Raw genomic sequence first — 24315 nt, forward strand, 5'->3', positions numbered from 1 at the left:
ATAATTCTACAAGGCAGTTAGTGATAATGACACTAAACCAGAGTTTACATGTCTGGAACTGAACAAAGGTGCCAAAGCGCTAAAACAAAGTCAATAAAATCTCCATCACGCATTTTATAAACATACAGACACATAAATTGTTGCTAGACAGCTTTGAAAGATAATACTATAGGTCTACTAAAACTGACAGATTTGCCTTACATAAAAACTACAGGAAGGCAGTCAAAAGAAGACAATAGTCATATGTAAACTCTGTGAACAGATTCCCCCCCAAACATGAAGACAAATACATTAGACTGGATTAAAATCCATGCTTCTACGTGCAACTGCCTATGCCCTCAAAAGAAATATTCTGCTGTTTCCAGCAAACACAGCCTTAAATTTAACTATCATTTAAACTTAAAAGTTTAAATTCTTTAACGATTTGAGTGACTGAAGTGTTGAAAAGAAATCCAGTGATGGCTTACCAAGAAAAATAAAACTACTTTTCCTACAGATATAAAAACCTATAGTATTTCTATAAAACCACCACTCTTCTTCCTCCCCAAGATTTTTACACAACCTCAATAATGATAAATTCTCATCTACTGCACTCAGAAGTTACTAAGCATCATTCTTTTGCACACTCCCACCAAAGGCACAAGGTCAAGTGTCGTATAACACCTATTCTGACATTCTATGCTAGGATAAGCAGACGTGAATAAAGTCTAGTCAGTGGCTGACGAAACTGCAAGTATTCACTACTGTAATCCAAAGACGGACTGTTGTATTTCTTTGGGTATGAATTCTAGAGGTTAACTTAACAGCTCAGTTGCAAAGCAATATGAGCAAAACGAGCAATTAAGAGGAAGAAACCATATGGTTCATAGAGTTACAATCCTTTCAGGATACAGGATGACACATTACAGTGCATTGATATAATCCAATATACAAATCAAGAGTCAAATAACAAAAACATTCCACATTAAAATTGTGGTTAATCTTTGAGGCTGTGATTATGTAACCTAGTCAGCTTCATGCATGTGCAGCTACTTATTTAAGGGGGAAAAAGTTAACACACTCCCTCTATTTTCTGTGCAATTAGCATACTCAAAAGACTAATAATCATCCTACTCAAAGTAGTATAAAATATTATACTTACTTTATATAGTCGGGGAACACTTTCTACATAATATAGACAGTTCTCTGTCTGTGATTTTAGACTTCCATTCTTAACTATCACCTCAAAACATCACTTCTACAATAAACCTAATTAAAATAGAGCTTTTCAAGAGCAAAGCATAAAGACTGATTTTCTTTTAAAGAAATCCTCACCCAGCAAGTCCTTTTTGAAGGTAAAAAAAAAAAGCCACCTGTCTTTACTTCTCTGGCTGGAATGTGAAAATTGCTTTCTGCTTTCCATAGCTGCATTACAGTTCAGTGATTGAATTCACTTTTCTGTACAAATCACAAGTCAAACTCTAAACAGAATTGCTGAATTTAAGTAATGTCCCAGTGTTATAGGAAACAATATAATAAATGTCATTGCTCAAACTTTTGATTTTTCACAATATACAAGTTTACATATTGGAGTAAGTTTTCCTTTACTAGATAAATTTACTCCACTGATTAACTTTTCTTAAAGAAGAGAAATTTTACCACTGGTAATTTTTACTTGTAATACTCTGGATTAAAAATATGACATAATGGATGCACAGTTTAGCAAATTTATATACTATACAAGAAAGTTTTTAATTACAAACTAGATTGACTCAGTAAAAGCACTGGTTTTAGGCTGATACTACACAGAACTCCGAACTGCACCTATTTTTTTTTTTTTTAACATACTTTATTATTACTATTATGAAGAGGTATTTCCACTCAGGCTTAACATCATGGGAGGGACCACCAGCAGTGGACAGCTATCTGTAAGGATGCTTGTAACACCTCAGAATTGGTGTTCATGAAAACAAGCAGAGAGAAGTGACAACTGGTTTAAATGGAAGCATGGAGTGATATATCTGTCTTACCTGCTTCTTATATCCTTTCAGACTAGTCCTTACTGTTCTTTAAAAATAAAATTACTTTAACTTGTTACTTGTTTTTTTATTTCATCTCATAAAAACACCACAACTATTTGTTGAAGCAGCTTTTTAGAAAAGAAATTTATGCAACAAAAGGAATTCATTATTATTGCAAGGACTATATTATAATCAGTAAAATTCCAAGTCAAGATCAGTAGAAGGTTACATTAACTACATGGAGAACGCTGATCTCCAAGATTCTAGGTCCTGACTTCAAACAGTTTGAAATATGAATGTTTTGTAGCCCTGTAACAGTCACTGAAAAGCTAAAGTTTCCTCCACTGTGATGACAGCTTAGGTTCATTCTTCAGGTTATAGCTTTCTTTTTATAAATGGCATAGCATTTCCACTCTTTTATGGACTGCTACATCAGTCATTAGCATGCTCAGAAAGTCATAGTCTCTCCACAGTGTACAGATACATATTAAAAAAACCAACAAAAACCCCCAAACCCACAGCTTCACTTAAAAATTCATTTTTCAGTCATCATAAGAAAACCAGAATTACTACAAAAGCCTTCTAGATTAGTAGTTAGTGATGTCGTAGGAAGGCATTTAGTACTTAATGATTAAACATTTATTTTAGTTTTACTGAGGACTTCAGCAGTTCCTAACAAATATGCTTGTATAAATTCTTTTGGCAGAAAGCACCAATCTAATTACGAATCTCATTTTGGGCAATCACATATGTATTCCTGACTAACATTTAAGTGGAAAACCCACTATCCTGAATCAATAACTTCCCCCTGCAAAGAGGTAAAAAGGGTTTTGGCAATGCTGTTGGCAATGAGGGGCTCTAATTAGAGATTGCCTTCTGTTTCTTACATTTCGATACACACAAAAAAAGTTTGTAGCAGATTATTCTCTCTTCAAAACTACACCAAACATTAATACTGTTTTCAAGAATTACCGAGGCCATTCAATATACAAGTGTCTTTGTACTAAAACCAAGCAGTTGAACCAGCTAACTTACCAAATATGTTCAACAAAACACAGGAAGAAAAATAATACAAAGGTACACACAATCTTATGTGTGTGTGTATATGTATATGTACATATAAACACAGATATTGCAGAAGCCCAAACCAAAACCTCTAAAAAAAATCAAACTGAAGAAGTTTTATTACAGCTTGTTATTTCTAGCATGGCAATACACTTAAGAGATACAAACATTCAGTAACTACCAGAAGCATCTGGCTAAACAGATGCTTTAATGCCATCATTTGTAAATTGTAGATCAAAGTAACCATCTTGAGATTTCTTTATATTAACTATTTATTCAACTGTTTAATTTTTCATTTCCTTTTAAATTCTTTTAAACTTTTATTTATCTTCAGTATTAGATGATAGGAAACGGCGATTATTTAAAAAAGAAACACATACAGAAGGGAAAAGAACACTACTCCCATCTTTAGGCTTCAGAAATGAAATCACTATCTTTACAACAGTTTTTATTCTGTTGTGCAAAATTTAAATACACCCTCAATATTTTGATTTGGAAAAAACAAAACAGAACACAATACTTTAAAAAACAGAACTACTGCAGACTTAACTCTGAGTCTGCTTCCTCCCAAATAGACTATCAGAAACCACAACAGCCTGTGATTGGTTTGTTTTGCACTCTAAAGTTGGTTTGCTATTACTTACTAAAAATTGACTTTTAATTGAAGTTGTCCACATGCTATAGTTTAAAGTAATGTTTTTTCAGCTATATAGCTTTAAACAAATTCTGGGCTAAGAACGTTGATGAACTTGGCTCAAGATCAAATAAAAATTGAAAATAAAAATAAAACTTAGGGCTTCAAAATACCTTTAAGAATCCGATTTATGGTTCTTAAACTGTGTTTTGGGCATGAAGAACTGCTGACCTGGAACTGTTCAAGGTTTTTAGAAGCGTACTTTCTGAAAATGCTACCCTTTATTAATTTTGATTCTAAGAAATATTTTGTAAAAATAAAATAGTTACCCTCCACATGCGTGTCTAGGTAGGCTAAAATAAGATTTTAATTCAACACATAACATATGAATATACTGCATATATCTAAGAGAACAAGCTAGGTGGAGGTTTCCCCAGGAAAACAGGGCATTGCTCTTATGCCTTACTGTTAACCAGCAGCAAGGATTCTTCTTGCCATAATTCTTCCCTGCACTATGGAAAACACTGACTAATATCTGCAGGAAAAAAAGAGAAAGACTTGGGGAAGCAGTAGCATCACATTGTAATGTCCCAAAACTTTCATGGTCAAGCACATAATCTCTGTAATTGGACACTACAGAGACAGAGGCTCTTTTTCTTTTATATTTACTGTTTTTACTCAGGCTAAATACTTGAGATGTCCTTAGGCTTAAGGGAGGGGAGAGAGAAGAGAAACATCTTTGTTAAAAAAAATCTAAGACTCTTAAACTATTCAGGAAAGAAAGCTAGAATATAATTTTGAACACTTCCAACAGACCTTCCAGCAGACAGAAAACCCATCTGCCTGTTGTACCAAGCAGGACCTGAAGTACTTCCCTGAACAGTTTTCACAACACATAGAATTTTCATGTATAGGCATTCCAAACTACACACCCTGAGCTGAGGCATGCTCAGTTAAAACAACTTTCTCTGGAATAAATAATAATTTATGATCATACTGAAACCCCACTTCATTCATCAGTGTTTTAACATTCGTCTAATGCAGTAATCAAAATGATGAACATTTAACTATAGATTATATAAACTGACAAGGCTAAATTAGGTACCAATTGCTTTCAGTGCGAACACAGTGCAAAGCTTCAGCCTTAAGCTTTAACATATGTAAGAATGAGCAGTATCTCATATCTAGGGGTATCTATATAGTGAATAAAGACCCATATGGATTAAATACAGTGGCTCCACTACCCATGCTTGCGGCAGGTACCAGCTTAAAGCTATATGATTCTATTAACACAGTGTCAGAAAGAGAATGTATTAGTGCAGGATTGTGCCAGATCTAATGCAACTACAGAATTTTCTGACAAGAGCCATTTCATGCCCTGGCAATTCAGAGCAATCATTGAGCATTTTGCACCCTCTCAAGCAGACATAACTCTGGATTGTGTAAAAAAACCAAAACCCAACACTGAAATATTTAACTGAGTAGTGAATATTTTTATACTAAAACCCAAATCAGTTAAAACTGTTCCAGAGATTTTCATGATAAAGTAGCAAGTGAATCACAACTATCTTCATAAATAAGAAACTTTTCAAATTGTGTCCCTGATCTCCACTGATATTGTTGGTTTGGTTTTTTTTTTAATATTTCCAACTGAAAATATATAGGGAAGATACATTAGGAAGTTATTAATGACATCTAGGCAAGGACTCATTAAGTGAATCATCATTTTCCCTACTAAATTTCTACTATTTATGAAACTGAAGTGATTAACTTGACAAATAACTCAGTTGCAAAAATCTGTCCTAGTTGTTTCAGAGACATATTACCTTGAAAGTCAGTGCATTTAACTTTATTGTTTTTACATATCTGGAAAGAATGGCTTAGACAAACACTGATTGCTGGAAATTAAGTAAGATGTTCAAAGTCCCCAGGTGCCCAAAGTCTTGTTAAAGCAGCTGGACAAATGACAAATCAAGAACTGGCCTTTCATGATTTACTCAAACAGTAAAAGTAGTACTTTCTACATTTGATTCATTTCCTTCTTACCCTTTTTGTTGTCATCAACGTGAACAAAGAAAACAAAACCTTTAAAAGATGTATGGGGTTTGTTTTGCTTGTTTCTTTGCTTTTAAGCCTGAGTTTTAAACCTACATTAGTTTTCAAGAGGAAAGTACCTCCATTCACCACCGGCAATATCCTGAATTATTACAGATAAAGCTAATCTTTTCAGTTCCTTATAAACACAGCTAAGAAATCTATTACAATTGCTGGCTGAGAATATCGGTGAGAGCCTGAGTTTTCAAATAAATATATATATCTATATACTATACAGATATGGTAAGACTGATAGCTTTTGACCAGGTCTAGCATAAGCAAGCAATCACCAGACACCACCACAAAATGAAGAGTTTGAGAAGCTCACTACAGTGACAGACAGATGTTGTTTGGCAGCCTGTGAAGAGAAGACCAAATAGAGTAACTCAATATTGAAATAATTTATCAATCTTTTACATTAAAACCAAAATACCGTTCTCTGCTCTGTACAGGTCTAGATTACACTTGCACCTTTACAATGAAGTTTTTTACAGATTTTAGTGGCACATCAAGCAGGAAAGAATATCAGTGATGAGATCTCCCACCCAAAGGAAGTGTTTTTTAAACTTTTTAATTTGGTCCTTCCATTTGAGAAAGCATAAAGAGTATGTGTTATTATTGTTCTTCTTTTTAAGCTAAAGAGATTTTTCATTCTCCTGAGATTCTTATCTTCAAAGGAAACTTGTTTCTCAAGGTCCCTTCTCCAGATTTATCCTCATTTTATTATAACCCAAAGAACAGGAAAGTCTGAAAAACCTGGAGAGTTCCAGCATGTGTGCTGGGTTGACCTTGGCTGGCTACCAGGCACTCACCCAGCCACTCCCTCACTCCCCTTCCTCAACAGGACAGGGGAGAAAACAAGGTGGAAAAGCTCATGGATTGAGATAAAGACAAGGAGATCACTTGCCAGTTACCATCATGGGCAAAACAGACTCGACTTGGGGAAGTTTAATTTAATTTATTGCCAATAAAAATAGGGTAGGATGGTGAGAAACAAAGACTAAAACACCTGTCCCCCCTGCTCCTTTTTCCCAGGCTCAATTTCACTTCTTCATTCCCAACATCTCTACCTTCCCTCTTCTTCCCTCGAGCAGCGCAGGGGGATGGGGAATGGGGGGCTGTGGTCAGTTCATAACAGCTCCTCTTCTCTCCTGCTCCTTCCTTGCCACACTTTTTTCCTGCTGCAGCGTAGGTCCTTCCATGGGCTGCAGTCCTTTGGGATAACCTTGCTCAAGTGTGAGTCCTCCATGGGCTGCAGTGTAGATCAATCTGCTCATCCAAGGTCTCTCCACGGGCTGCGGGGGAATCTCTGCTCCGGCACCTGGAGCACCTCCTCCCTGCCTCCTTCTCTGACCGTGGTGTCACAGGGCTGTTTCTCACACTTTCTCTCCCCCTCACTCCTCACTGCCGTGCAGCATTTTGCCCCTTCTTAAATACGTTTTCACTCGGTGCCCCGGGGTGGGCGGGTTGGAGCCGGCTGGAAATGGCTGTCCCCGGCACGGGGCAGCCCCGGCCTCTCCTCACTCAGGCCGCCCGCCCCGCTGCCCCCGCTGCCAGCGCCTGGGCACCTGCACCCAAGCACAGCTTGCTTTCCCATTTTCGATCCTTTTTTATGCCTGGCAGCCCCAAATCTTCTCCTTAAGCCCCCAGCAACCTAACACCTCCCATTCACTACTATGTGGGAATCTATCTCCAATCTTTGAAGAGCTCCTTCTGGAGTATTTCTCTGAATTAATACTTTTTAAATATTAACTGTAGCTAAATCACACAACAGTTCCATAAGTATTCAGCTCTAGGGGCAGAATAATTTTTATTACTTCTAAGCTAGCAGTATAACTTGATTTGCTATACACACAGCAACCACGCACACACTTAATTTAGTATTTTATGAATGTTTGCATTTCTAATTAGATGCCAGAACATTTTTCTGTTTCTAGTCTAAATGCATTGAGTTCCTGCAGATACTTTCACTTACTATTATTCCTCATCTACATCTAGGAGTATCTGTTGTGTTGTAACATTCATAATGCAAAAGAATTGTAATTTGTACTTTTCCACTCTTACTGGGGTACAGTATTATCAAAACCCAATTATCTTCTGAAAAAACAGTGACATCCAACTTTTCCACAGCTTTCTCTAACAACTACCACTTGCTTTTTCCTATATAAAACAATATTTCATCTTAAAGATTTGCAATTCATTGTTTAGCAAAATAACTTTAGTGTATCAATGACTATGTAGAATATGATAATATTCATTTTAATTTAGTCTCAAGAGGAAAAAAAAAACCCAAACACGCACTATATTTGCTATAAAACCAGATGGACCATTACTGGCTCAGTTCCCAACTTAATGACTATATCTATTTTTAAATGTTAACATTTGAATTAGATTATCCCATATTCTTCAGATTTGTTTTTTTGTTTATGTTTCAGAGTTCTTTTGAGGAATGCTACTGCCTTCTCAACATTGAGTAAGAACATAGAGCGGAAAGGTTTTCTAGGAGCAAGCCTTGTCACCTGCTATAATAAACACCACTGGGAATACATTGCAACAACTAACTGCATGGGAAGCACAGAACTGCTCTCCTGCAGGCACCAGGTCACTGAGCCCTAGTGCTGCGGATACCTTGTTTCTTCTGTTGACACGGTCAAGAGTATGTAAAAATGCTGCTGAATTCCCAAAAGCTGTCCATTAGCTTGTAGACTCAGTTAATCTCATATATTCTTGAAAAATCCTACCTTGCTCTGCATAACTTAACTATGACTGCTGAGTGGGATGGTGGCTGCCTTTAGTACAGCTGACACTTAGTGTATGATAGCCCAGAGAACAGCACACACATCTTCTCTTTTCCGTGGGCAAGCGTTAGACCACACTTTAGCTACAAGTACAGTGAAGCCACACTTTAGCTACAAGCGAGAGCAAAAATTTCCTGTCAATAGCGTCTTTCATACCAGTATGTTTATCTAGAAGAATACTACATGCACCAAATGGAAGTAACTAAGCATGCCCACAATACAGATTATATCAGTATGGTTCAGTTGAACATACCACTAGCATACACACATTTGCACAGACCTCCCAGATGTTCCTCCCACTCATACACTCTAAACTGATTCGAACAGAGGCTGAAGATTGCTTGGTCTTCAAAAAGTGAACCCATTAGTTGAACCTTAGTTGGACTTGGAACTTTTTTTGGGTGTGCCACCATGTTTGCACAGCTTTCAGCTATTTCACTTATGTTTCAAGCTACCTAACTGTAAACAAACCTCATTCTGGAAGCCATGGTACTGCGGGTATAGCACTGTGCTCTCACAAAGGCATTTACTGCCTTGTCTTGAGTGCATCACCTTCAGACTGCTACTGGCAGTTTTTGAGCGAGTAAGATCACACAGATCCGTTTGCAAAAGGTTTTGCTGACAAGCCACTAACTCTTGTTTCTGATTTAATGCTCACTTCTTAAATTTCTGTATTTAGAAGCCAAAAATCATGGCTATTGACATTATTCAGGAAACTTGCATGCATAATTAAGACCACAAAAATCAGTCACCATCATAATCTTTTCCTTTTTGTTTGATTAAGAATACATTTAGAAGGGGAAAAAAAACCCAAACTTTAAAATGCACAGTAAATTTATAATAAGCAGAAAATACTTTGATTAACTCTGAATCAGAGAAGAAATTCTACTTAATCAAATTCAGCAGGAGTATCACCTAGCTGTATACTTACTAAGCGCCTAGTGAAATGGTACAATCTTCTAGCGAAACTAGCACAATCAGTAAGTGTTCACCTCACAGAAAAAATGATTCAGTTGTTGCACACTTTCTACAAGTAACAAATATGCTGTCACCGCATTTATAGCGTATCATAACACTTATTGTCAAAATCTCAAGGAAGAATTGCACGCAGGTACACAACAACCCTTTCCCACAAGGACAGGTGTAGGGCTTTTGTAATTTTTTCTTTGTACAGGTCCTTCTCCTTGTTTTGTACTGATAGTATTAGCTTGATAAATACTTTCTTCATTTGCTATCTCCACCAGTCTGCCTAAACCTACTCTGATACCCCTTACCTATTCGTTGTTCTGTTTCCTTGATGTTAGCTGAGAACCATGGTCAAAGGACCACCTGATTTTGTTGTTCTCATTGATTTTTAACAAACATAGTAAGAACAGTTCTGTTTGGAAGAGGAATCTCTTGAATAAAGTACATACCAGTTCCTTTGCTTACATACGGAGGCTTGAAGAATTTCACAACGCCATACAAATTCACTACAGTTCCATCTTTAAGATGATTCAGAGGAGTATACACATATTTTGGTGCAACAGACTGGAAAGGCATGATAAAATTAGGGAACAGAAGAAAAATTATTCAAACATTCACCCAGAATTTTGTCTTTTAACACCATCCACCCTCAGATATGCTTTATTTCATCTTAAAAAAAAAAAAAAAAGTTACCTATTTCTTTCTGTCTTATTCACTTTAGACTCTAAAGCTAAATATATATACATATATTCACAGGCAATAAAGCGCACAAGACTTACTTCCATTTCTTTTTGTGATTGCATCTTCCTTACGATAAACTAACCAGCCAGTTCAAGTAAGTTTCAATACATGAAATAGGTGAATAGAAGTCATTATAATAAAGAATGATGGAAAGTAATTTTTTTACTGATTGATTTTAACATGCCCATCCAAAGGGCTTTTGAAAGCTTATACATAAATAATTTTGTAATTCTTATTGGCAGTGTCACTGCACAGAATCACTGTCTTGGGGGGGGGTACCTCTTACAGCCATTGTGTAAGTCTTCCTATTAAAATACCACACTTGTTGAAGTATTCGAGAAATTAAGGACTACCTACTACTGTTTAAGGACTACTCTCCTCTTATCTTAAGGTTACATTATAGGCTGATTAGTCTCTTTTAAAGAATACAAGTTCTGCCAAACTGACTGAAAACTGTGGTTTTCAATTGCTATATCAGGGAAAAAAAAATGAAACTCTTCATAAAATTAACATGAAGCCAAGCTGTATCATCTTTGATACTAAATCTTTAACCTTATGATAAAGAACAATAAAATTTCATACCAATTTCTACGCCTTTAATATACTGTTTCCTGTAGAATTTTAATTTAGATGCATAAAAGCTTATTCCAAACAGTCATCAAAAGAAATGTTAAGACCAGTACATGAAGTCTGATTTTAAATCAAAGGAAGATTCATATTTCCATTTTTTTAAAGCACAAGCATACAACCTTCTTTAGAACAACAGTTACCTTTCTAGTTCATATTTCCTAAACCAACATGCAGCCTATTTTGAGATCAAGATGGGAACTATATGGCAAGTATAGAAAAAGTACTACTTTTTAATATTTTATCCTGTTTTGTGGGAATATTATTTGCAAAATTAGAAGCTGAACAAATGACTGCAGGGATGAGAGTATGGAAGTAAAATAAACAGGAAAGAAAAAGAATTCCACACATTCTTATTTACATGCAGTTAGTCTCACATGGTTTAAAAACATCCCAAACAAACTCACCAAAGATGCAGTTTCTGGAGCAGCAGTTGTTCTTGGTTTAGCATAAATCTGAGGACAAAAAAACATAGCAAACTTTCTGACTACAAAATCGAAGGCACTGCAAATATAACAACATTTGATAACTCTAAAGCAAACATAACTCTATAAGCAAATACAAAACAGCACTATAGACACTTTTGCTATGTGAATCACCTCTGAAACTAGTAAAATTTTATCCTACAGAAAAAAATAAAATCATATTTACTCCAATTACACTCAGACAAAAGCTACTTTAAATAACACACACATTTTCTAAAGTAGAAATGCACTTAGTTGAATGTAAGTCAGATCACATTAGTAGAGTCAGCATTTGAAAGTTAAAGGCCACAAATTTAAAACTGTACTTGCTTAACAGAGAACTTAAATGGGTTTAGGTTTTGTACATGTTAATGCTTAGAGCAGATCTACTTTCAATGACTCATTACTCTCCTTTGGTGTAAAAAAAAAAATTAAAAAAAAAAAAAAAGTCAAGGCAAATTCACCAGAATGGGATCAATTCTATTTAAAGGTAGTTCCTAAGCTTTTAGAGCCATACTTACCAAGCCAGACTTATCTTCAGTGTAAGGTCTTTTAAAGAACTAATCATGGTGATTTGACATAATACCAACACATACCCACCTTATCAACAGATAACGTCATGAAACAGTCTGCACTATAATTTAAATTCATTTTGTTTCTCATTGAGGTGCATGTCAATCTTTAATTATCTATAGAGGTCAATTCTGGAAAAAAATGCCTTTCTGAAATAAAAAAGCATATTTTCTTAAATTTAAAATTATTGTCAGACAAAATTATATAGACAAAAGTTCAAAACTTGTCATTGGCACAGAATTTATTTTAGTAAGTCTCTTTTATATGTGATTTTGTGTTTAAGTTTTCATAATTATTTCTAAGTTTGTTTCAAAATCTGACTGATAGGTTCAAAGCAATCACCATATTGTATAAAGTTATATTGTTCTCCATGGAGGTGCCTTTTCCTTTTCACTGACTACAGAATGGAGTTTACAGCATCGTCACTGAGAGTTCAGTTCAATGCTATCATCCTTCATTTTAACAGTAGCAGACAATTACAGTGATCAAAAATGTACAACATTTTCTCACCAGATGCCCGTAACTGTTGGGATAACTTTCATAAGAAATATTAGAAATATTCCACTGAAATGTCCAATGAAGTTTTTGAAAGCTTAGTTTCATTCCACACCCAGCCCCTCTCCCCACCCAACTACAGGTTTCCAAATGTAGAATAATATCCTAAATCCTTAGGTATTTAAACTTCTGTAATTTTTGTTAGTCCTATAACTTTTAAAATACTAATGCTTAGGCTTAAAAAGGGTAGCAAATGTTTCTTGAAGCAAAGACACAGTGGCTTCAACAAACATGTACTGCTGATGTATTACCATAAATAGAAGCAGCAGCAGAACAGGGTATCTCCACTCCCATACCTCAACAGACAGAAGCATTTAAGATGAACAGTATTGATGTGAGAATAGTACAAAAGAACAAAGGAAAACCCCTCAGAAAAAAGAGGTGTAATTCTCTTTTAAAAATTAAGAATCTAGGAGTCCACGTATTTTAAAGGCAAAGTGTAATGATGTGAATTAAAGCAGTACAAAGTCATAGACCAGAGAAAAGTAAAAATGATAGACCTAAGACCACTCATGCACCCTCTACCTTGTCTGCATTATTGCATTGTGTTATGGTTTAAACAGCTCTAGGGATCTATCTAAAGCCAACTAAGGTCAAACTTCTGCACTCAACAAGTAGAAATTTACCTGGGAGGCCTGACATAATTTGGGTCTTGCATGGTTAGGGTTATTATAAAATTGTATGCACACAAACACACAAATGTGTCCTAATTGTTTCCTGATGAACGTGCGAAAATAATCTGTAGCACTCCAGATTCTAAAAGATTTTATTGTTTTTTCTGCTGTAAAGCAAAATTTTAATTGGAGATTTAATTTGGAGAAAAAAAAAGATAAAAAAAGTTGGGTACCCACGTACATAAATGGCTGATCCAGCTTCTTCAGACAGCTCTAGGTGGCAGCCATGTCTACCATCCAGTCCCGCTGTAGGTGATTTTGCCAACTTAAATCCTGCAACTATGAAGGTGTCCTATGGAGACAGGGTGATAAACAGATGATTACACAGGCTGTATCATGTACTCTATTTTAAGAGTATGTGATGTGAAATTTCATCCTAAAGTCTCAAGACTTTCAAGAAACAAAAATCCTGAACAAATTCTAAGCACTGCCTTTAAGTTTCTCTTTTTAGTTTTTCTACCCATGGAATTCATATTTCCAACCAATGCCAGCAAGCATTTTTTTTCAAATTCCGCTAAAATTGTCACATTCTTGATGCTACTGTGATGGAGTGCTAATTTTGACAAGGGCTAGAGGGGAAGAGTTGCACTGAATAAAGCAAAAGGAATCATTACCCTTCAAATATCCTGAAGACTGACTCCTTTCTGGGTAAGCTTAACTAAGCTAGAAAAGGAATCACACATCGGATCAGCAGTGACAAAACAATCTTTTCTCAGAGCTTATTTCTTATTGAGTTACAATTGCACTTTGAAGAGACTCTCCTTGTAGATACTTTCTGCTTTGGTTGGATCAACAACTTCCAGTTTCTTCATTAAGGGTCAAATAGGTAAGTCAATCAATAGGTAGGTTTCTGGTAGCAAAAGAGACATTACAAACTTCCCTGGAGTCACTCCTGAGATTCTGGCACAGGAAGCCATTGCATTCGCAACTGCACTTTTACTTTGGTATAAAGTTCCTCAGACACCAGAAAGTGAACAAGCAAAGGATTATTTAAGGGGTAAATGATTTAAGTCCCTGCAGCAGCTCACCTTTTTAGTAGTAACCTTACAAAAAAAAAAAAAAAAGGGGGGGGGGGGGAAGATAGAAAATACATATAGGAGACAGATATGATAAGAAAGGTATCTGACCAAACAATGCTGGGAACTCTGATACAACATAAAGCTCCTTTATAGTCACCTCCTTTGGTATCAGAACTGTATAGCAGGGCTGTACCAATGTGATCCATTCCAATAAACATATTAGACTCAGAACCCTATTTCTATTCAACCTTCTACCGAAGGCACTTCCATAAGCTTTTACTGAATGACTTTTGTTCATGTGTTGATTTGATTACAACAAATAAAGACTCTTCTGATTAAAGTTGACAGTTTTAGCCAAATATTGCACTATGATGGCTCTTTTTTGCTATTTCAGCAATATAACAATGCTACTCTAAATGATTTAAGATCCAAAATCTTAATGTTTTGTGCAAGAAAAAGAAAGGCTGCTAGCTTAAGTGACAGTGATATATTTAGTTATTAAAGCATTTGCCAAAAAAAAAAAAATTACTGCAGAAAACATAAGTTTGATCAGACAGTTTAATACACAACAAAACTACTTAGGTCATCATGATTTTCAGGTAGTGTCATAAATGGGAATAAAATATATATTTTGACTAAAAGATAATATGTAAGTCACCTACCTGTAAGCCATACCCAGAGCTAAGTTAAAATGGGTCAAAACGATTAGACAACTCAGTATTCCTTGCACCTGGAACCCACTGCCCTGCTAACATACATGGCTTCTGCAAAATAGCTGAGTTTCCTGAAGCATGCGTTTGTATCTGGAAAGACTGAAACAACTTTAATGTGTTAGCACGTGTCTTTCCTTTCACTGTTGCTGATGCTACTCATGGTGTTCCTTCAACAGTGCAATTAACCTTCAGCTAAAAATCTAAGCCCTACTATACATTATTCCCATTTCAGCATTTTATGATTGCAGGCTGCACACAACTCTGGGACTTGGTTGCTGAGTCAGGATTGGAGCTCTGTACAGCTGACTTGACTTGTGCTGTTCTCCTGTGTCAGAAGGAACTTTAGAATTAAACAAACTAAAACCTTTACACAGGTTGATAACAAATGGAAACTTTTTTTGTGAATAATATTAGATCACTGGTGATTACTCTCATGTAATACGCAATGCGTAACATGGCACTCAAAAAAAACCTGTGAAAGGACTATGAAATTTCAATGAGGAAAAAAGACAGCACTAACCTCAAAATCTGGTTTTACACGTAGAAAGAACAGGTATATTCTCAGATTTGTTACAAATCATAGTCAACTTTGACAGGTTGTGACTCTCAGTTTCTAAACATGCAAAAAATTTAAATAAGGTTGCACAGTGCTTTGAAATTTAATGCTATATTAGTTTTCAAAATAGATTAGTTTCCATTTCACCTTTAGCTAAGAATAATTATTAGAAGTTCTCTTATAATTGGCTTGGGAATCAAAGCCATTTACATAAATTGGTGGATTTTCACTTCAACAGACATGTATTATATTGCATACATACACAAACTATAAGAATCGACCAACAATTTTAAACAGCAAAAAGAAATCCTACTCCCCTCATTCAAAAGAAGTGAGAAATAAAGGAAAGAATATTTTCCCTATGCTTATTTTGTTACAGAACCAGAAGACTCTCAGGAGATAACAACAACATTGTTATTCACATTTTTGGGAATAGCCTGCTCCTCCCCCCAGGCAAATTAACTGAAGTTGTTACAGTATGGGAAGTACAATACGGAAATCTACAAAACTGTGAAGTTTGAAATTGTAAGCAGCAAACAAAAAGTATTGGACCTTACTGAAGTAATTCTTTAATGGCTAAAACTTTGGTTTTTTTAAAAATTAAATCTACTTCATAACTGCCAAATTGCAACTCTGCTAGTTTCAGAAATCATTCTGTTCCCTCAGATTCTTCCAAAATTAAAATCTCATTTGAGACATGTGGAAAGTACCATGAAGGTTCAGTTCACTGGGGAAGACCAAACACTGGTTTTAGCCCACTCTAGCTGCCTAAGGGTTGCTGCCTGTGGGTTGTGGTTTCCTACTCAGCTCTTTAGTACTGATCTTTCTATCTTCTAATTGCTGCTCAGGGCCTTGTTCAAGATTTGTATTTTTATCAGGACAATAAAACTGGTTTGTTCTTTGATTCTGCAGCTTGTATATTTAGCAAATTAGTTCAGGAACTTCCCATCCTGGATTTGCTGTCAAAATTCTGTGGAATCGAGAAATTTGTATACTGTCACTTCTTATTTTATACATATCTGACAGTTGTAAAAGATATTTCTGCCCTAAACAGACTGAATGGATTTTGCTGATCTTCAAGACATGTTTCTCTCTTTAACATGGCATACGACAAACACTAAAACAAGGCTTTGATACACAGCAGAATCCAATATAAAATGGAATACTCTCTGACCTGCACACCTTACTACCCAGTCCAAAGCCCCTCCGTGTTGTTCCCTCAAGGTCACACATATCAAAGAGCTGAAAAGGGCCATGCACCAATTTTGAGGTCAAATTAATAGCACAATCTCTAAACCGTCTCTACTAAAAGGATCTAGGTAATTTTTATTCCTTATGGCTAAATTAATTTGAAAGAATTCTGTGAAACCTTTCCTTCATGGTCAGGAGGTGTTACTGACCTTTCCTTCACATAACCTATGCTGGTTGGAGGAGACACTAGATGTAAATAGAGGAAGATGTCCTATAGAATTTCTTTTTCCTCTCACCCAGACTTCTATTTAATAGACTACACACCACAGATAATGTATACTTCCCAAGACCTACCACCATGCTATCTGTCAGAGCCAGCACCTTTTGCTGGAAAATGTTTCTTAGACTCAGTGATTTCTTCAAAAACAAAGTTTTAACCTGTTCAGTTCAAGACACATCTGCTGATGGAAGCCATGTGGTAAATGATGCCAGAAAAAAATCCTCAAAGTACAAGGGATCACATCGCTAAGCAAGACTTCTGAAGTATTTTACATATTCATTAAAAATATAGTATGCATTTTTAATATGTATTTAAATTTAATTATTAATGTTAATATTATTTATCATTATTAATTTAATATTTAACAAAACAAATTATGTGACTGGAAAAAAGGCAAGGTAAGAGTGACAAAGAGAGAAAAGGGTCTACAAAGATATATCCCAGCATCTTTTATTTCCATAGGAAGTTTTCACCTCTACATGATCCTGCATTTTTTTTTTTTTTAAATGCTGCACTAGGTGACAACTATAACTTCAAATAAATTTCTTCAACTATTCACTAAACATTTATAAAACTGGTATTTTTTTAGCCTTGCTTTTTAGGGATAAATTTCACTGTCAGTCAGTCTGTCCAACATGTTCTGTAACCTCCAAACCTCTTTACTGACTTCAATTAAAATTTGCAAAGTGATAAAAATCTCAAAACAGTTCATGTGTTGAAAAAATAGAAACACTAAACTTTTTTGGGGGCAAGATACTTTTATTTTACCCATTTGAAGAGGCAGCCAGTGTATGTCACCTGCTGTTTGAGGATTGTCTACGTGGTAAAAGCAATAATTAAACATTCAGTTCCTTCTCTCTCACTTATACATATTCACCAAATCCATATTAATTTAGTCAGATTAACAATGTTGAAAACACAGGGATACAAAAGTTTTCAGTGTCTGAATATTTATAAGCACATAATTATATAAAAACTATAATATAGGTCACTATACATTATATAAATGCCTCAGCTCTAATTATAGGTGTAATTCTTGAAATTAGCAGCTCTGGTCCCATATACCTCATGAACTGATGCATGCATCTTTGAAGCTGATACAATTCAGGGTGTAAGCTAATATCCAGAAACAGCAAGATCACTCTCAAGGAATATAAATAGATCTTTCTCTCTAAAAAAAAAAACCCAAACAGCTGGGAACCAAGCAAAAGTCATTTAACCTTAGGTAGAATTACATAAAAAGAATACACATGTCTCTGAACTGAAATTAAAATGCTCCATAAATTCAGAGCAACTTGGACTTTAAGTGAAATTTTCATGACACGCCCTGAGGTCTGCTATAATTTTTACCTTTTTTCAACATCTAGATCACCAGAGTTCAGGTGTACTAGTCCATTTGAGCTGAAAAATCCTGACAGAATTCTAACTAAGCCATTGCTATTTCCATATTTAAGAAAGCCTTTAACTTTTGTACATAACAAATAATTCTAATTACATGAAAACAAAGCCATATTTTCTCCACTAAATAACTTTCCATCTTTTTCATGGAGAAACACTTTTTACCAAGGCCCATAGTGACAGGACAAGGGGCAATAGTTTTAAACTGAAAGAGGGTAGAGTTTAAATTAGACATAAGGAAGAAATTCTTTATGTTGAGGGTGGCGAGACACTAGAACAAGTTGCCCAGAGAAGTTGTGGATGCCCCCTCCCTGGAAGTGTTCAAAGTCAGGTTGGATAGGGCTTTGGAGCAACCTGATGTAGTGAAAGATGTCCCCCTGACCATGGTCAGGGGGGTTGGAACTGGATGATATTTAAAGGTCCCTTCCAGCCCAAACCATTATATGATTTAGTGTGAATTTATATCGCAAATGAAAAAGCACTAACATGAGCTCATAACGTATTGTACACTAACTTTAATTTGATATCTGGCTAATATTAAAATGTCAGCAAACTGACAGGCAATCTAATAAAAAATATTAAGCTGAGGTAATTGTTTTCAGCTTGTTTTCCTTCTTTAGTTGCAACACACTGTCTCACAAACTTGTAGGGTGACTTGTTAATGTCCTTTACCCCGGAGCTAATCAAACCAAGCTTTTATCTCTAATGAAGCAAGACCCCAGCACCCAGCCAATAAGGAAGACCATGTAGGTAGTTTTGAATTAATTTTTTTTTTTTTTTAAAAAGCTTTTAGTGTACTTTTTAAAATCAATTTAATTCTAAAATCTATCTTACCAAATGGCAATAGACATTCAAATTATGAACATAAATGGATGACACCTTGTCCTGGTTTCAGCTGGGATAGAGTTAATTGTCTTCCTAGTAGCTGGTACAGTGCTATGTTTTGAGTTCAGTATGCGAAGGATGTTGATAACGCTGATGTTTTCAGTTGTTGCTCCGTAGTGCTTAGACTAAAGTCAAGGATTTTTCAGCTTCTCATGCCCAGCCAGCGAGAAAGCTGGAGGGGCACAAGAAGTTGGCACAGGACACAGCCAGGGCAGCTGACCCAAAGTGGCCAACGGGGTATTCCATACCATGTGACATCACATCTAGTATAGGAACTGGGGAGTGGGGGCAGGGGATCGCTGCTCGGGGACTAACTGCGTGTCGATCGGTGGGTGGTGAGCAATTGCACTGTGCATCATTTGTACATTCCAATCCTTTTATCATTACTGCTGTCATTTTATTAGTGTTATCATTATTAGTTTCTTCTTTTCTGTTCTATTAAACTGTTCTTATCTCAACCCACGAGTTTTACTTCTTTTCCTGATTTTGTCCCCCATCCCACTGTGGGGGGCGGGGGGGGAGTGAGTGAGCAGCTGCATGGTGCTTAGTTGCTGGCTGGGGTTAAACCACAACACACCTCTATCATCGAGATTCATACATAAACAAATACTTTTTGGTTTTTTCTAGTTCATATTTATAGATTTGAACTGAATGAATAGGCTACTTCTAATTTTGGTGATAGCTATGCAAAGACGAGATAAGAAGTCAAAATACATCCGTGGAAAACAATTCCTGAAATAAGAAATATATATATATTTTACCCCATGGCGTATAACTTTTGCACAATCTTCTGCCATTTTTCCATGTATTAAAATATTGATGCTGTTGGTCCGTGAACACAAGTTATCCAAACCTAGAGGAAAAAAAGCAGAAGTGATTCCAATCACCATACCTTCTCCAAAACAAAACAGCAATGGGAAGAGATTTCCAAAATAAATTTATCTACGGAGTCTAACGCTTTTCATTCCAATTAATCTACAAACAGAAAATCTTTTCAAATAGTTATACAACTGCTTTTATGTGCTAACTATAGGTATATCAAGCAGAATATTCTTCATAAGAGGACCATTTAAGATGTGCACATCGTACATCAGTGTACATTAAAAAGAAATGACAAAGTTTTCCACTTGGACAATTCAGTGTATAGTGTTAGAGAGGAAATATTATCCAGTCATATTTGATTTTTCACCTTAACACAGATCATATTGTAGAACTACATAAACTGGAGATACTCCAGTACATAGACATATCAATAAATAGCCTTCCAGGAGGACTGAAGCAGAAATTATGTTGTTATTTTAAACAAGGTTTCTACCTTTTACTGTTTCAGAAACCATGCTAATGATTTAGATGCGCAAACTATTTTTTGAGGCTGTGGAGAATGTGCAGAAACTCTCAGCCCTCCTTAACAGCCACACGAAATTAGCAAGACTCAAGGAAGTTTTGCATCCCTCTTTGGGAACCCTGAAACCAGCAGGGAAACTGACTCGGGTCCCATCAACTTCATTCATCTGTGCTAACACCAGTCACAAGCAGTATCCTCAGGTAGGATCTGTATCCCCCCAGCCTGCTATTTGGTCACAGTCACAGAATTCGTAGAATCAGGAAGGCTCAGAGGGAGCAAGTGATGATTCTCTAACCAGTGTAAGGAAGGAGCTGAGAAGAAAATGGAAAGAAATAGGAAGTTCCTCAAATCCAACATAGATTCCTGATTAGTGACATCCTCCTCCTTCCTGGCTGGAAGGGGTGATGAACTTTGGACTTAAAAGGGACATATTATTTTTTTGTATCACTTATTACATGATGAACAACTTAAGTCTTTTAATGTGTGTCTACTGATACTCAAATACCTGAGCAATCAGGTGAAATTCCATTTTTTAACTGCTTAGATTAAACCAGAATGAAACATGAATATTTTGCTCCTAATCAAGATACTGACGTATATTAAATGTCCACTTACACAGGAAGTGTATATATTACGTACATTATATGTATATATTGTGTATATTATATGGTAACTATAAAGTGTGCATTTTTCTTAGTCCTTCTTTATGACAAGCAGTTTAAAAATACACTATTAAAGCTGTACATATAGCTAATGCATTTCCAGGACAGTATTTTAAAAGATTCTGTAACAAGAAGTCTACTGAAATATAAAGACTGTATTGTTTCCATTAACTTACCTGGCATAAGTCTAAAATAATCTATTTTTGTAGAGAATGAACACTTTTAGAGAGTATTTTAAACATAACCTTTTAATGAATACTAAAAAAGCAGGTACTAGTGACGTAATAGCATGATGTCAGAAAAAGTGTCAAGAAGTTCAACAGAATAAATTTAAAATGTATACTTAAATGCAGTACCTTGAAGAACAACCTTGAAAAAGTCTGTCCCATCTCCAAGCTTTGTTAGTGGGTAGGAAAGAACAACTATTCCCTAAAAAGTAAATAAATAAATAAATAAATAATGTGAACTAAGACTACACACCTCTGTTACTGAAACACTGATAACAGCTAAAACATCTGTAAGCTAAAAAAATGTAGAATTGAAGTGATAAGTGCAAATTACCATCTGAATTTTTAAAAAAAAACAAACCCCAAAAAACCCAACCAAGACTGCTAAAGACAGCATTGAAGAGCAATATTCTTAGGATATAATAAAGGAAATACTACATGTCAATACTACTTAGATGCTACTGACTAGACGTTGAGCTTAAACAGTGAAATAGTAGTTACAGAAGTACCTTTTGCTAGTTACAATAATAGCACAAAGGCTACAGTTTTAGCACAAAACCTGAAAGGCAGCTAAAAAGGTAGCGTAATCAAAATCTTAAAAGATGCAGCAATTTCTCCAAAAATATTGGCAAAGGTTTACAACATAAATATCAAAACAAAATCATAGTCAAGAGATAAAAGATGTATATTAAGATAAATAATCTTCTGTGAAAATTAAAAAACTGTACAGCTGGGAGAACTGTATTACAAAGTTTTGAAACTGTAGTAACCTGTTAGTTTGTCAATAATACAAATGGTCTAAAAGATGGAAAGGTTCTATTAATTATGTAAAAATACTCTCTTTATAGTGAAGTTCAAGTTACAATGAAGCAAAAATCACAGCCCAGCACCTTCAGTTATGTTAACACCTTTTTGGCACAAATGTGTTTTGCTAGAATAATGATATCTCATCAAAGAAGGTTCTCCTTCAACAGTAGCAAAAATGTCAGTCAAATATATTCTTCCACAGTATGGCAGGTAAAGCACTGTATCCTTCTCAAGGATAAAAACACAGAAAATGGTTCAATAAAGAAAAATACAAAAATTTGAAAACAGACTCTATAAAGTGTTTAAGAGTACTACACAAACAGCACAGAAAATAAAAGGTTTTATTTTTACAAAAGGTTTCTTGTAAAAAGACAGCAGGGACAATCTGTCTATAAATGCCCAAAAGCAACATTAAGAGGATTGTCAGGTAAATCATAATGATTTTACAGTACACTATTCAGTGGGAAGCTTGACTTAAATGTTAGTAAACGCTTCTTAAACCAAATTAGGATAAAATACACAGCAGTGAATTGTTACTGTAGAGAATTTTCAGAGTAAAATTAGTCCTAAAACATGTTAACTAAGGAGGAATCTAAATCAAATTCAACAATTTATTTTACTATCTGTTTTATAAAGAAATACTAATACTCCACAAATCATCCTTTTCCAACCCAAAGTATATTTTAATTTTATTACACTAAACAAATAGCCATGTTAAATTAAATTTAACATGTACCATATTGCTTTATTGCTTTCGAGACAAATGCTTCATTTAAGACCAAAATGAAGGTCAAAAATCTACAACCATGTTTTTAACAGGTAAGTTCTACTTCTCACAGGGAAGACTAATGAGTTTTATAAGAAGACTTAAGTATCAAAGACTTATTTTAACAATCAGCATCTGCAGAATAATGTTCTGAGATTTGTCCATGAATATTTACAGAAAGGTTTGTTTTCAAAATCACAACTTTGTTTAAAATTTCAAGTATTATCTACAATTATTATTGTTGAGATTGTTTGTCTAGAACTGTACTCACAGGTAAATCAAATACTCCAGAATTTTTCTTGTAATAAAGTCTTTGCAATGAGACAAAGTTACCTCTGTACTTACATATATATTTCTTCTTACTAAAGAAATTTCAATCTGCACAAGCATGCTATTTAAAAACAGAATACACTGATGAGGTAGAGACTCTGCTTTCTGACCACTTTTACTTTTTATTTTTCCTTTTACATCCTGCTGTCTTCCAATGAGTTTTCAAATTCTTCACTGTAACTGTCTGGCCCCATCACTTTCCTTTGTATCCCAAAAACCTACGGTCTAGTTCTCTTCCTCAGCAGAAATACTACCCACTGCTTTCTCAACATACCTGAAACTCTTGGGCTCCAAACTTCAACAAAACCCACCTTAGCAAAACCTGCTCACATTCACTCTTCCCCCAGAAATCCTGCACTGCTTATTGAGCCCATAGACAAACTTCTTCCAAAACCCTCCCCATTCCATATGCCACTAGACTCACTCTAAAACTGACTATGTGGAATTCCTCTGGTGAATCTGTCTCCTTCCCTGCCGCAGCCTCATTCCTCAGTCTGGTCCAACAGCTGATTTGGCAGCTGATTTTCAGATTTGGTTGAGTCTTGCCACAGCAAAATCCAGAGGATGATGAATTAATGTGAGAAGGCATCAAGTTCAGTTAATGGACATCATGACTGAGGATGTACAGACATTGCTTATGCTGTGCTCCCACAAATTTAAATTAAAATTTTTATTGTTCAGAGGGATGCCAGAAAGCAAATAATTTCATAAGAATGAAAGGACTGAGGCACACAAGCCAGACAGAAGCGTCCTGGATGTTTTTTGTTGCTTCTTCCCAGAACTCACTTCAGAAAAATCCTCCTCTCCCCTTCCTCCCTCCTAAGAGTAGGACCTGATCCCTATTTTGGCAGGTCTAGAGTGACCAGTGTGCCGTGCCACCGCTAAGATAACCTAACATCAGTGCATTCTAAGGTTCACTTCAAGCTCAGGCTGCAGAACTGGATT

General features: G+C 35.6%; 1 protein-coding gene across 4 annotated transcripts in view; it reads right to left on the bottom strand.

The window, feature by feature from the left end:
• POT1 (protection of telomeres 1) overlaps positions 1-24315 on the bottom strand; it is an 83118-nt gene that overhangs the window by 47580 nt on the left and 11223 nt on the right. For 3 of the 4 annotated variants that reach the window (XM_052789276.1, XM_052789278.1, XM_052789277.1), the window contains exons 3-7: positions 21597-21669; positions 19995-20086; positions 13373-13483; positions 11333-11380; positions 10007-10121 (exon numbers count right to left, since the gene is read on the bottom strand). In XM_052789276.1, coding sequence (XP_052645236.1) covers positions 10007-10121; positions 11333-11380; positions 13373-13483; positions 19995-20086; positions 21597-21669 — 439 coding nt within the window. Of the gene's footprint in view, positions 1-10006; positions 10122-11332; positions 11381-13372; positions 13484-19994; positions 20087-21596; positions 21670-22357; positions 22481-24315 lie in introns of those variants that run through there. The other variant, XM_052789279.1, reaches the window with a different exon arrangement.

This window comes from Harpia harpyja, chromosome 6 (genome assembly GCF_026419915.1).
Source record: "Harpia harpyja isolate bHarHar1 chromosome 6, bHarHar1 primary haplotype, whole genome shotgun sequence".
Classification (NCBI taxonomy): domain Eukaryota; kingdom Metazoa; phylum Chordata; class Aves; order Accipitriformes; family Accipitridae; genus Harpia; species Harpia harpyja.